We start from the raw sequence: 13,493 nt of genomic DNA on the forward strand, positions 1-13,493 counted from the left end.
CTTTCCCTGTCCCCATGTGCTCTGTGGGACCTTGTAGGGGTACCAGTTTTCAGTTTATCTGGGCCTGGGTTGAAGGCACTTGAGACAGTAATTTGTGTTTGGACTCAGGTGTTTATTATTTCTTATCAGTAAAATGGTCTCATTACTGTGAGTTTGGCAGCTTTCCATTAGAAGGCACAAAATGGCTAACAATTTCTTGTTACAAGGTCTTTTAAGACTAAACTATCCAATTAAGAACTGACACCTAGATTATTTTCCGTTTTAACCCAATAACTGATCCCAAAGAGTCCACAATGTGGACTTTTCTGCCTAATTACAAAATGCCACCCAAACCCAGGAAGAAGGAGGAAGAAGCATGAAGAAGAAACCCAGGATGACACCCTGTGCCATCCATCTTTCTTCCATCCACAACATACTGAAAATCCCAAAACATAAATTTCTCACCAAGTGATACACCTGTGTTATCTAATGTCCTTCTCCTGTGCACCAAACAAGTGGCTAAAGCACATAAAATTAGATGCCAAGAGGATGCTTTTATATTGTTTCCCTGCTGTTTATCAACCCAAGCTTTGCAGATCAAAGGTGCAGGAGAGTTGGTGATGGGGATAGAGTGGAAAGAGTTACTGATTGCTTCCATCACTGCTATCTGTGCCCCCTGCAGCTGGTAGACAGGCCAGGCAGCCCCAGCAGCCCCTGGAGACAGCATTGAGTCCTGCTGTGTGCCCCTATGTGATTAAGGCCTTTTTCCCCAGTGCATTGTTGTTTGCAATGTTACTAAAACCAGGAGGTTTGTAGATGGGGATGCAAGACTTGGGTCTAGTTTGGGGGACAAACAATGTGGGTTGAAATACTGCACTCCTCTGAACACTTTTAATTGTAAGTGACCTTCTTAGGAGAGTTCAGTTTTCAATTTTACGTTCGGCTACTATTGGGAAAAAACCCAACACCATCACTCCCTCCAAACCCCACAAAAAAACAAAGACAACCAAAACCTGTGAAAAATCCCATGGAAACTGAGCTAGAGTTTTGGTATTTGTTAACATTCTGACTGTGGCTGCTGTTATTCTGGTCAAGTGCTGGCTTCTTGTTTATCTCAAAAAGCGGAGTGCTAGGAAAATTTTTGTTCTTTGTTAAACACGAGTATTCTCAGCTGTTGAAATTTTGGGCACTAGGAGTTTCAGTAATATTGGAATTTATGCGGTGATTTTCAAAGACAACAGCTAAAGTGCAACTTCTAGTCACTCAAAAAGCCACCTTCTGAACAACAGAAAGCTGCTTTTTAAAACTCCATTTAAAAGGGAAATATAGATATAAATATAACATATATTTCTATATATAAATATAGAAATATATGTTGAGGAAATTTTCTGCCTTTAGCCCACTGAAGTTTGAGGCTGGTGAAAGAGTTTTCCAAAATCCTGCTGTTTGTTGGCTAAGTTGGGATCAAAATAAGCTGTACTGAAACAATTAAGAACTTGATTGTTTTAAGATGAAATTTTCTTTGTTTCCCTTAATCTGAAGCTGCAAATAGCTCTGTGAGTGTCTGAACAAATGAGTATCAGGGAGGGATGGAAAGAGAAATAAGAGAATGAGAAAGTGGAGACTGAAAGCCTTCTTTGGTTTGTGAATTGATCTCATTAGGCTTTTCTTTCAATAAGTAAAAATTGTGGTGAAAGCAAGTATTGGCATATAAGCTCGATGTGAAAGGAATGTAACTCTTTATTATATTTTGTAAATGGGACAGGACAAGAAGCAATGGGCAGAACTGACAGACTAGAAGTTGCACTGCAATATTTGGAAGAACTTTACTGTGTAGGGGACTGAGCACTGGGACAGGTTGCCCAGAGAGGTTGTGGAGTCTGCCTCACTGCAGATAGTCAAGAACCATCTGGACACAATCCTGTGCCATGTGCTCTAGGATGATCCTGCTTGAGCAGGGAGGTTGGACCAGATGACCACTGTGCTCTCTTCCAATTTGACCCATTTTGTGATTCTGTGACAGCTAATTGTGTTTTTGATGCAAAATAGCAATGTTTTTGCTAGACAGATTGTAGCTTTTAAGATAATTTGAATCTCCTATTAGATAAAACAGAATGCAACTGCCTAGTAACATGCTAAATAGAATTATTCCCTTGTTTATGGTGTTTTAGGAGAGACTAAATAATTTTGTCCTGTAAAGAGGCATTTAAATGGCTCTGACTCCTGGTTTCATTTAAAAGTATTGTCAGAAAATTGTGCTGTTGAGTAGTCACCAGATAGCAATGTGATAGGGATAACAGAGATAACATTTACTAGTGGTATGTCTGCTGGGTAAAATAAGGAAAAAGCCAGTAGTAAGAATAAAATACTCTTTTTATCCGTTGCTGTGTGTATTTGAAAGAAACAAACTCTTACCTTAGATGCAACAGGAAAGCTTGAACTTTCTCATCAAAGAACTGCCACCAGGACACATGATAATCCAGGGGAGAAAAGTTGAGTGTGTTCAGAAATATTAAAGACATTTTGGACATGTCTGTTCTTGGCTGCTGCCAGAATTGGCAGAGGTGACCTCAGCAATTTTTCATTGCCCACTTTCCTGAGGTTTTGAGACCCAGAGCTGCAACTTGCATGTTAATGAATTTAGCTAAACAGAAATTGTATAAATACATATTTGTTAAAAAAAATTATCAGAATAGTGCTGTGAGTATATACACATTTTTCAGCTACTTAATTTCAGTGTGTTATGTCACCTATCCCTCTTTTTTCTGTTAAAAAATAGTGCAAGCCCCCAAAGTGGTCCAGAGAGAGCCACTGGACCTGATCTAGACTTCATGGAAGAGCTAGAAGAACTTGCAAAGGAATTTATTGATACTACAGAGAAGGCCATGGCCTTAGAAAAGCTATGGGAAGAAAACTCAAGGCTCTCAGGTAAGCTGTGATTTTTCTAAAAATTAATTTCTTTGCCTATTGGATAGTGATAGCCATCAAACAAAAGAATAGTTTGGTCTTAAAAATAAAACTAGGCAACTGAAATTTTAGCGGATCTAAAAAAGAGCCACTTTTATGATTAGCAACACTGTGGCCATCAAAACTATCAGAGAAAAAATTTAGCTTTCTAAAACTGTGCCCTTGTATACTTGAGAGTTATGAAAACAATGAGAGGAAAGTTTAAAAGATAAGGATTATAATCAGAGTACAAGATTACTTTTTCTAACGTGCGTCCAAAAGTAGTTTATGAGGATGTAGCTCTCCCTCCCTGTATTTTTCTGTTGTAACAAAGAGTATGGGAATGGAAAACAGCAGTATCTCACACCTGGTGACCTTAGGTGACCTTCAGTCTTGCACAGAAAGAGTGAGACTGGAAGTAGCAGGGTCGGGGTCTCCTGTTCCGTTTCCACCCACTGCACAGCCTTGTTGCTGTACCAGGGGGCACTGAGCTCCTCCCACTACCCTGTGTCTCTGGCTGAGTTCTCAAGCAGAAATATTCAGGGGAAATGGCAGTTTGCATGCCTGGCTGTCTGATAACTAGGACATTCATATAGTGTTGACATGATGCTTTTGCCTCACTAAAAAATTAAGCAGTAAGCAATGTCTTTTAAATTGTTTTTGTGATTTCAGTAAAAGTATTGTGAAGCACAGAAAATCAAATGGACCACTATCTTTGGGTATTAGTTGCTTCGTGTGCCTTTACTTATCTAGAAACACCCTTTGTGCACTGTTTGCTCTGGCTTATAATATTGATCCTTCTAAAGCTAATAATGTTTCTATTTAAAGGAAAATATTTAATTTTACAGGGCTCCATAACATCACCACTTTTCTTACTGTAAGTATTTTTTACAGTCTGTTTTGAGATTATAGCTCTGGGGTTTGAAGATCTTTATAATAATGGTTAGAAATTTGTATCCTGTCAAGTTTAAGTAGACTATCTTAAAAAAAAGATGTTTGAAGGAAAAAATGGTGTCTTGTAAATTTGATAGACGTTCAATGGTTTCTAGATTACTTATTTAAACCAGTGTAGATTGTTAGTAGCTAAAATCCACAACTATTTGAAGCGTCTTTGTTTATTAGGCGCAATTTGAAAGTGCATCCATCAGATGTATTTTTTCCATATTTGATTGATTGTTACTTCTACTTCATGAAACTTAGATTTCCAGTTTATAATTTCAAATGAGATGGCAATTTTTAATTGCTCATAAGATCTCATTGATTGAAAGGAGCCATATCAATATGAAATTTCATTTCTGGAATGCAATATAGAGTAGAAAGAATGTATTTCTCAACATTAAGAAAATATTAAGTTAACAGTAGATGATCATTATTAGAAACAGAACTTGTATACACAAGCTTCTTTTTGTATAAGGCATGCTCATGTCACCATTATACAAAAAAAAGCCTTAGTGAGACATTAATTTAGAGTAGCAAAGAATGAATAATAAAAAAATGTGATAAAAGCTTGTTTTGCAAGGCATCATATTGTGTAGTCCTATGAAAGAAGTTGTTTTATCCCAGGCAGTTCACCTTTAAGGAGCCATTCTTATAAGTTGTTATCTGAGACCCCCACCAGCCTTGCAAAGAGCTGTGAGGCAAGGATGGCAAGGCCTGGGCAGTCCCATTCATTGCAGGGCTTGAGAGCTCCAAGATAATCCTTCCCTTGGTTACACCTCTGAGCAGAAAGAGATGCCTTAGCTTTACTTCCAGCTCCATTTCTCCATCAGAGCAGAGAGACATATCAGAAACAAAGCCTCCATGAGTTCAAAATACCACCAAAATAATGTGGTATATTGCCAAATATGGAGGTATGTTTTCACTGCAGAAATATATTGTGAATGCTTTAAACTTCAAGAGAGTCAGGGAAATAAGAGGTACCTGCTTTTTTTTTTTAATTTTTCTTTTGTTATTGGAAGTGTTGCATGTAATTTTTATTTTTTTCCACCTAAAGATGGATTTGAATGAAGCAGAAAAAATTATTTCTAGAGCAGAAAATCTGTACAAGCAACCATATTTCTGGAACCTTCTGCATTCACTCCCTCATCTTGAACTGAACAGCTTTTATACAGAAGATGAGTTAGCCACCATAAGACAATTTCTAAAAGTTATTCAAAAGTAAGTACTTTCACATTCTTGAAAGTGCTCTGTTTTAAAATTTTATCTGCCATTCTTGTTCTTCTCACTGTCTACTTAATAAAATAGGCATCCTTTACATTGTAAAGAGGCCAAAATTTTCTTCTCCTTACCAGATTTTGCTTTTATAAAACTTCTTAGGAATTTTCACCCACACTGATTCCTTTGCAACTGTGTTTTGCATCTCTGCTAAACTCAGATGCCCTCAGAGTCTTTGTTAAGCAGCTCTATGTTATGAGTGCCTGAAATCAGCCCATCATGTAATATGGCTTTGAACCTTGTAGTGTATTTTGGGGGTCTTTGAAAGACAGAACACATACATTTGAATATAAGAAAAGAATAGTTTTGATCCTAATCAGATCTGAATGTATGTAGCACTTGGTCAGTATGAGGAAAATTACTCAATTTTGTTTCCTAAGCCTCTTGCCATCAAAATAGCTTTAGGTGTTCTTTTGCAAGAAGTGAAGCAGTAAGGAAAACACCCCAGAGACTGTGCTCTGAATCAGGTAAAGGACAGCTGGGTTCAGAGGAAGACATAGAATTAAAGCATAGACCAAGGCATAGATCTACTAGAATTTTCAGTAAAATAAGGTAATTATTAGGTGACAGTCAGATATGTGTTTGCCAGGGTAGGCAGTTTGCTGTAGTAGGTTGATATGCAATTATCATTGTAGTCAAATAACACAGTCATAAAGCAAGAGAAGCCCTCTGAACCTGGGTGCTTGTGCTAGACTGGCCAGGTACCTCACAAGCCTTAGGCCATGGGGAAGCAGGGGCTCAAAGATCATGAAAGAGAAATTACTGTGCTATTCTGCCATCCTTTATCATCCCACTGTCTTTTTCTCTTAAATTAAAAAAAACCAACAAACCCAAACCAAAGACAAACAACAAAAATAGCTCCCCACCCACATAAGAAGGATATGATGACATAGCTCTTTTTCAAACTGGGAAACAAATTTCTCTTACAATATGTGGATTGCACCTATATTGGTACTTGATTTTTAAAATTTAATTATTTTTCCCTTATGCCTGAGTAATTTGTAGACTTATTTCAGCTTGTTCTCTGAGCTACTAACATGCAAAACTACATAGGAGACTCAGATGTTTACATGTGGGTTTTGATGTTTTCATTTGCTTGGTTTTTTAAGCTTTCTGTGCCCTTCAGTGACCAAATTTACCCTCATTAATGCAATTTGGAAAGCAAACCACAGAACCCAATGCTTGTTTCTTAACTAGTTTTGTATTATTACACTACATTCTAGTGGTCCTTTCTAGGGCAGAATTAAGCCAGTAGAAAGGTTCTTTATTTACATTTCCCACTTTCAGGTCTGTACCATGTTTTGCTGTGTCTTTCAGAGCTACTTAACAGAACTTTTCACATCTATGTGACTGGCTTTGGGTTTTTGTGGCAGGGGTGGTTTCTTTTTTTTTGTTTGTTTGTTTTTCTTCTTTTCATGAATGTTGGAAACTGATGATCCACTCTGAAAAGCTGGATTCTCATTTGCATAATAAGAAAGGATTACTTGGTAGGAAATAACTGGCAAATTCGACATAAATTTTAAGTTATATTAACAGAAATTTTTTTCACAGGTAAGGTGACAGAGAGTTGTTAGAAATTCAATAGATATATTTTTATCAATGCATTCTGTAATGCACTTTGTTTAACCTCTTCTGAGAATAAGTATTATGTTGCTTTAAATTTTTTTTCCCTGCAGATTGCTGGGAAGTAAAATGTAAGTATTCTGTGTTGATCCTGCCTTATTATGGAGATAACAGAGAATGTTTGTGATAATTTTGCCCTTATTTTTCCTCATCCCTTTTTTTTTTTTTAAAGAGGACATTGGTCCTCTCAGGACACATTTCCTTAATGGAAATTGACTGATACTCTAACTGTAAAATCTCAATTTGTGTTTTGTTCAGTTAAACTCTAATTTCATAAAACATCAGTTTTTCAGCAGTAAAAACAGCATTTTATTATTCGGTTGCTTGAAGGTTGTCTCTTTCCAGCAAGTCCTTTCAGGGTTTTGGGTGTATAGAGAGCTTGGCTTTTCATTTTATTTTCCACTTTCAGTACCTTAGCATCACTGAAGGATTTAGCTATGATGCCACTGGGCAAAAGTTTCTATGAAGTGGTGAAAATGGCACTGAATTTGACTGTTGCATCAGTACAGGATAGGAGCTTTGAAGGTAAGAAATTTGCTTCAGATTTTCTTTGAACTACCTAATAAGTATGCTGGAAATATAGGACAGTAACTGCTGGACCTTCTGCTGAGTTCCTGATGTGCAGAGACTAAACTATATTGCTGTACTGCTAACCTACTTTACTCATCTGCTTTTTAAATACCAATACTGATTACTAAATTTTATCAGACTCTGGCAACTATCAGATAAACGAAGTATCAGATAAACTAGTTTAATACATAGTGTTTAGAATGATCATGGCTTAGCAATTAATTTTGGTGACAGACTAAACCAATGCAAGGGACAGTTTCTTCCATTTAACAGAAGGACAACAATTCTTTTTTGGACATGCATGTTAAGCATTATGACTGGTTTACTTTAAGCTTCATTTTTCTGTTCTCATAAATTCTGCCGTCAGCTGAAAGGTTAAATTTCTCCATCTGCTGCTTCACCATGGAAGATGAGTTTAATTGGAGAAGGTAGGCTGGCCCCAGGAAAACAAGCAAAGGTCAGGAGCAAGTTTCATGGGCAAACTGAAGAACACAATGGGATAGGTGCAGCTGTCTGCTTGGTGTGGAAGTCAGGCTAAGAGTAATATGAAGTCTAAATCCCACTACACCTGCAAAAGTGAAGGCTGATGTGGGACAAAGGTGATGTGCTGGAGCCTTTGTACAGAGGATGACCTTGATTTCTCTGGAATTTGTGGTGTTCTCCCGTTGCTCTCACTCTCACTAGTGATTCACATCCGGTCCATACGCACACCTTGCATGCCTCTGTGCAGTTCAGAATGGCACCCTACTGAGTTTGCTGGCAATTGCTATGCAGGGGCATCCCACCATCAGCATATCAACTGCTGAAATGCCATCACATTAATTGACTTTACCGTTAGTGCAATCATGGGTTTTCTCCTCTGTAAATTTGTGTTCAGGTGCACACATCCTGCTGTCCCCAAAAAAGCTGGGAACATGGTACTTGGATCTCAGCAAGTGAGAACCACCAAGAAACAACATGAATAAAAAGAATGGATTACATAAACAAAAGATATAATTTCTTTCAGGTTTTCAATACAATCTTTCTTTTGGGGATGTTTTGTGGAATCCGCTTGCTGTGAAAGCAGAACTTGAATCCAGGTTTGGTTTTGATGGCCCTCATGTTGAGAAGCTACTAAGTTATACAGCACAATTAACAGAGGTAAATCAGTTGAAAATTTCTGTGTCTAACTCTTCAATATTTTTTTTATTTGTACTGAATGTATTTTCCTGCATTACAGAAGCTTGGTTTTGTGAAGCAGCAACAAGGTTGTTAAATAGCCTGGCTTCATTCCCATCAAACAAACGTCTAGCTTGAGCTGAAATCTCTGCACGTGAAGATACTGATAGGTCTAGTTTTATGCACTAATGAATTTATGCTTCTCTCAAGTCACAGCTGTGTATGACAGAGTCCTGTGTTTATTATCCTGTAGAGAATTCTGAGGGTTGCTCCACTAAGCTTTTAAACCAAATCCTTGATTTGAATCTGACAGGATTAGCTTGTCTGGCAGCACTTTTCATCTTATTTGCCGGACAAAGAATGCCTGTCTCTTCTGTATGTAAATTAAGGGCAACCAAGAGTCCTTTCTTCTCAGTTGTGCAATCTTGATATGAATATTCTACAATGAGTTGTCTCAGTGGTGCTTAATCAAATATCCTGGAGATGCATCACATCTAGAAGAAAATCCCTTTCTTCAGATAGGGCAACCTACCCTCTAGACCAAAGTTGTCTGTTGCGGTGGTCTAGTTTGACTGCAGAAAACTGGAAACAACTTTTGAATTTGTGCTTAAGTCCACAGTTTCTTTAATAGAACATGTTGGTATTTATGTGAAATCTGTTTGTTCTTTGTAGAGCAGTACAGTTTAGGGTTATAGTCCAGAAGAGCTCATTGTAAAAATAGCAGATTTAAACAAATGGATAAATTATAAAAAGAAAAAAAAACTTGACTTTTGAATGGCCTTTTAATGAAATACCATGATGGCTTGTTTGAGCAAAGGAGCTGTATTCCACTGCAGCTTGGTAGCTGTGGTTGACTGTGAAATCCCAGGCTACTCACTTGGTAACTATTTAAACTAGTATCTCAATATTTTGGGCTTGTGTCAGAACATTGAAGACCATCAAAAACTATGAAAGCAAATATGGAAGCCTGGATAATACTTGTTTGGAGCACTTCAATTCTGTATGTAGCTCCCCATTTTGTTTGGTGTCAAAACACCAGCAAAATATTTTATGAATTCTCTGGTCAAAGTTGAAAGGAGCAAGGATGCAAAGTATCTCAGAAAGGCAATACCAGAATTAAAATGTGTTGCATTATTTCTGTAAGCTTTAATAATTATAGGCTTGGGAATATTTAATTATTCATCACAATTTATTGGCTTGGGAATATGAAATCATTCATCACAGAATTTAAAAATTAGTCTATGAGGAAAAAATTTTGTTGTCTTGGCCACTCTCTTGAAACCCACCAACGTCAATTTAAAGCTAGTTTGCTATATGTAATGACTGGTGGAGATCCATCATTGTACTAAGTGCTTTTTTATATCAGTAATTTTTGTACTTGTGAAGTTGTTTCAATATAGTTATTCTACTGTAAGGGTACTATATCATAGTCAAGTTAGTTCAGTGCCAGCCTGCAAATTACTGTAGAAGTAGCAAGACGAGTGTAGCTACAAGGTGAAAATTCCTTGCATATACAAGTCCCATTATTCTGCCTGTTGTATGAGCACCTTAATGGGGCCATTGATATTTTATACAGCAACCTGCAAGTGGAGTACTTTGTAGTATGTGCCTGGGAACGTGAGGTTGGGTTAAATGGGCTTTGTTCTTGCTGAAGAGGCCATGTGTTATTCTTATTTTCACTAGATAAGTAAGTTGATAGGAGAGCTAACACTCAGCAATGCTCTTGAAATACTCATCAATTTCTTGTGTCCTTGCCAGATTCCCACAGGAGAGACACTGGAGCAGTTTGTGTGCTCTGCTCTGGCTGTTGTCCCAGAAGATGAAGCAAATAAGGACAATAATGGAGAGGGCTGTAATTCTGCACAGCATGAGGCCAAACTGTATCTTGTTCATGCTGTCAGCAAGTTCAAACTCTATGCACGGGTAACTTTAATAAGTTAATAGTTTGAATTCCTAATTTTTGCATGCAGGTTGTCAGCAGTAACTCAGTTAAAAAATCTAAGTTATCAATAAAATTGTTTTAATGAACTTTCTTGCTAATAAAATGAAATAATCCTTATAAAGAATCATTATAGTGGAAGTATAATCTATCATGTGTCCACTTAATCAAATTTTCTCATTAATGGAGATTCAGATTTGAAATGTAATAGGGAATGTGATGAAATATGCTGCAGTGCAGAGACCTGTCAGAGGAAACTGTTTACTGTTCCACCTGAGATTGAATGTTGAACAAAACTGAAAATTGACTAGACACCTCCACTGGTATACAATTAATTAATTTATTTTTTCCCCTCACTGTCTCTGGCAATGGTGACTGAAGCAAGATAAAAGTAAACCTCCAGTAGAGCATCTTAAATTTCTCATCTGGCAGAATAGCTTGCCATGCATTCTCTGTAATGACGTATGGGTAGTTGCATGGACAAAAGAATTAAATATCAGGTATTTCCTAAGAAAAACACCTAGCTGCCTTAACACTGGTATTTGTTTTTATACTGAAACATTGTATTTTTCTCCATTAAAAAAAGAAGAAGAATGTATCAAGCTGCTCTGGAGATGTTTGCAATATTATGTAAAGAAAAGTTGTAGATCTTCCTGTGTATTTCCTCAAAAATGGAATCTTTGAGGTTTCCCTGCTATATGACAAAGTATGAAGTAGGAGGTAATAATTCAATGTGACTGCCAAAACTAATGCACTGATTTCTGTGTAGGAAAACCCAGTAATAATTTCAGTCATGATTTTAAAACTCTTAGCATGGGTTGATGTTCTTATTATGGGAACCAGAAATTTGTAAGCTGCTGGCCACTGTGAATTATCTTGGTGAACAGAATATCTCTTAGAGTAAATCAGTTATATTCACTTGATATTTAAAAGAAAAGTAATGGTGAAGAAAAGGAGAGCAGTCAGTAGTTTTAGCCAGGCCTTTTTATACTTATTTCTGGACTACACATTGGGAAGCATGCAGGCTTCTTCATCATTGCTGTGTTATGGGGTTCCAAAAATGTTAAGGCTGCTATCTTCCATCATATTGGCAGTGTAGGCAGAAGTCTGGTAAAAGAAGCCTGAGTAATTGGTGGTGGAGGTCAGCTTTTGGTTGATTTCAGCCTCAGTTCATCTTTTTTCCTTTCCTGGGTCTTTAGACAAGATCAGCACCACATAGGATGTCAGTTGTTTGTGTGCTGTAGCCTGTTACATTGCTCACTTGCATGTCAGTCAAAACTGTATTAAAAGTCAAGTTTGTCACGTCAGTAATTTCAGAGTCTAGACAGGTTATCAGGGAGAAATTTTGGTATCATTGTTGATTGTGTGAATTTTTTAACGACATGCAAATTCTGTGTACTGCCTAAGTAAGAAAGCTTTGATTAATGAGATGTTCTGTTTTGCATTCAATCCACTAGGTACTTGAGCAATGGCTCGACAGCAGCAGTCTCTCTCAAAATTTCCTTTTGGAACTTAGCAGAATCGTGGCTGATTTAATATCTCAATTTCTAGATGACAGGGAAGACAGAAAACTTTTTTCAGAGATAAATACCCTGATCCAGCAATGGAATGAGAAATCAGATGCCTATTTTTCAGAAGGATATGTTCCATCTCATTGGTAAGTTATACTTATCTTTCTGAAACTTGTCTTATAAAATGAGATCAACCTGAATATTCGTTTTACTTTGCATTTGATTTCTGCTTTTGTCTGTTTTGTGATTTTATTTTTTATTCTGTAGTTCAAAACCCTGTATACAGTCAAATAATTGTGCTGATCCTTACATATTCTGGAAAAGAAATTAAGGGCTTCAGAATGTAGCTTCCTACAGGTTCAGCAGAGGACATGACTACTACATGATCAGGACTCACAGGAATCAGCAGCTGTGGATAATTGGCATTTTGAACTAGGACATGAATTTGTTATCTTATATGTTCTGCAAACAAAGTTGAATTCCCACAAGTAGTTGGTGTGACACAGTAGTACTTCTCATGTATAGCAAGTCCGGCGCATCTGAAATATTTAGAATTTTTATTGTAGAGGTCAGCCCAGTTGTGCAGGGGATCTTGTAACAGAAGCCTTCATCAACAGCTACAGCCTATGGAAAACAGAATTTTAAGCATATAGAATTAGTTGTACATATGTAATTTGCAATCTCATCTAGGGCACTCTGTGATTTCTTTTGATGTTTTTGAGCTTTCTTTACAGTTTCAAGTTCTCTGTTTGGTTCATGACAATGCAAATGTAAACACTTTATGTGTGAAGATTTGGCTGCAAGCCCTGGACTTATTAGGAATGATATGCTTTGTCAAGCTGTTCAAATATTCCTGCTCTGGAAGGTTCTACAGAGGAGTTAAGCTGTACATAAAGGGAGATTATGTTTGTCAGAGTTGGCAGAGGCTCAAGAAAGGTCTATGGCAGAGCACAGGAACTGATATTTCCCTCTTTCCAGTGGCATGTTAGAAAGGAAATTCCAAATATGGAATGACTTGCATTGCTTCCAGGAGTTATAATATTGACCTCAATTTCTCATTGCTTGTAATTACTTGTCAACTAGTAAGAGAGAGATTCCCTTATCAATTAGTAAGAGAGAGATTGCAGTCAAATTGTTTAAAAATTTAGTAGGGTGTTTTGAAATTTGGTTCTAATTTATAAAAGGAAACTGCTGTGCTGCTGCAGTTGTAAGCAACAACAATGTATTTTTTAGCAGTTTTATCCTTTTGTTTGCAGCACACAATGTTTTTGTGCTCTACCTCTGTTGATTGCAGAGTCTGGAGAGAAAGGAAATATATTTAAGGAGAAGATATTTTCAGCCTGAGGCCTCTACATTCAAAGACTCTTTTTTCCATGCACCTCCTCTTGACCAATCTTACAGAGCTAGTAGTTGTTTTTTCTTTTGACAAATAATACTGACACAATAGAAACATCAGAGGGTGCATTCCAATTTTCACTGTGATTTCACGTTTTTGTAGATACTAAAATAACAGTGTTCAGCTACCAGGCAGTCAGTTGGAATGTTTTAACTTT

General features: G+C 37.1%; 1 protein-coding gene across 1 annotated transcript in view; it reads left to right on the forward strand.

Moving 5' to 3' along the window:
- Nucleotides 1-13,493, forward strand: part of ABCA13 (ATP binding cassette subfamily A member 13) — a 170,353-nt gene that overhangs the window by 11,893 nt on the left and 144,967 nt on the right. The window contains exons 4-10 of the mRNA XM_066545835.1: nt 2,759-2,907; nt 3,774-3,802; nt 4,919-5,082; nt 7,172-7,287; nt 8,339-8,472; nt 10,249-10,413; nt 11,887-12,086. Coding sequence (XP_066401932.1) covers nt 2,759-2,907; nt 3,774-3,802; nt 4,919-5,082; nt 7,172-7,287; nt 8,339-8,472; nt 10,249-10,413; nt 11,887-12,086 — 957 coding nt within the window. The remainder of the gene's footprint in view (nt 1-2,758; nt 2,908-3,773; nt 3,803-4,918; nt 5,083-7,171; nt 7,288-8,338; nt 8,473-10,248; nt 10,414-11,886; nt 12,087-13,493) is intronic.

This window comes from Molothrus aeneus, chromosome 1, assembly GCF_037042795.1.
Source record: "Molothrus aeneus isolate 106 chromosome 1, BPBGC_Maene_1.0, whole genome shotgun sequence".
In the NCBI taxonomy this organism is placed as follows: Eukaryota; Metazoa; Chordata; class Aves; order Passeriformes; family Icteridae; genus Molothrus; species Molothrus aeneus.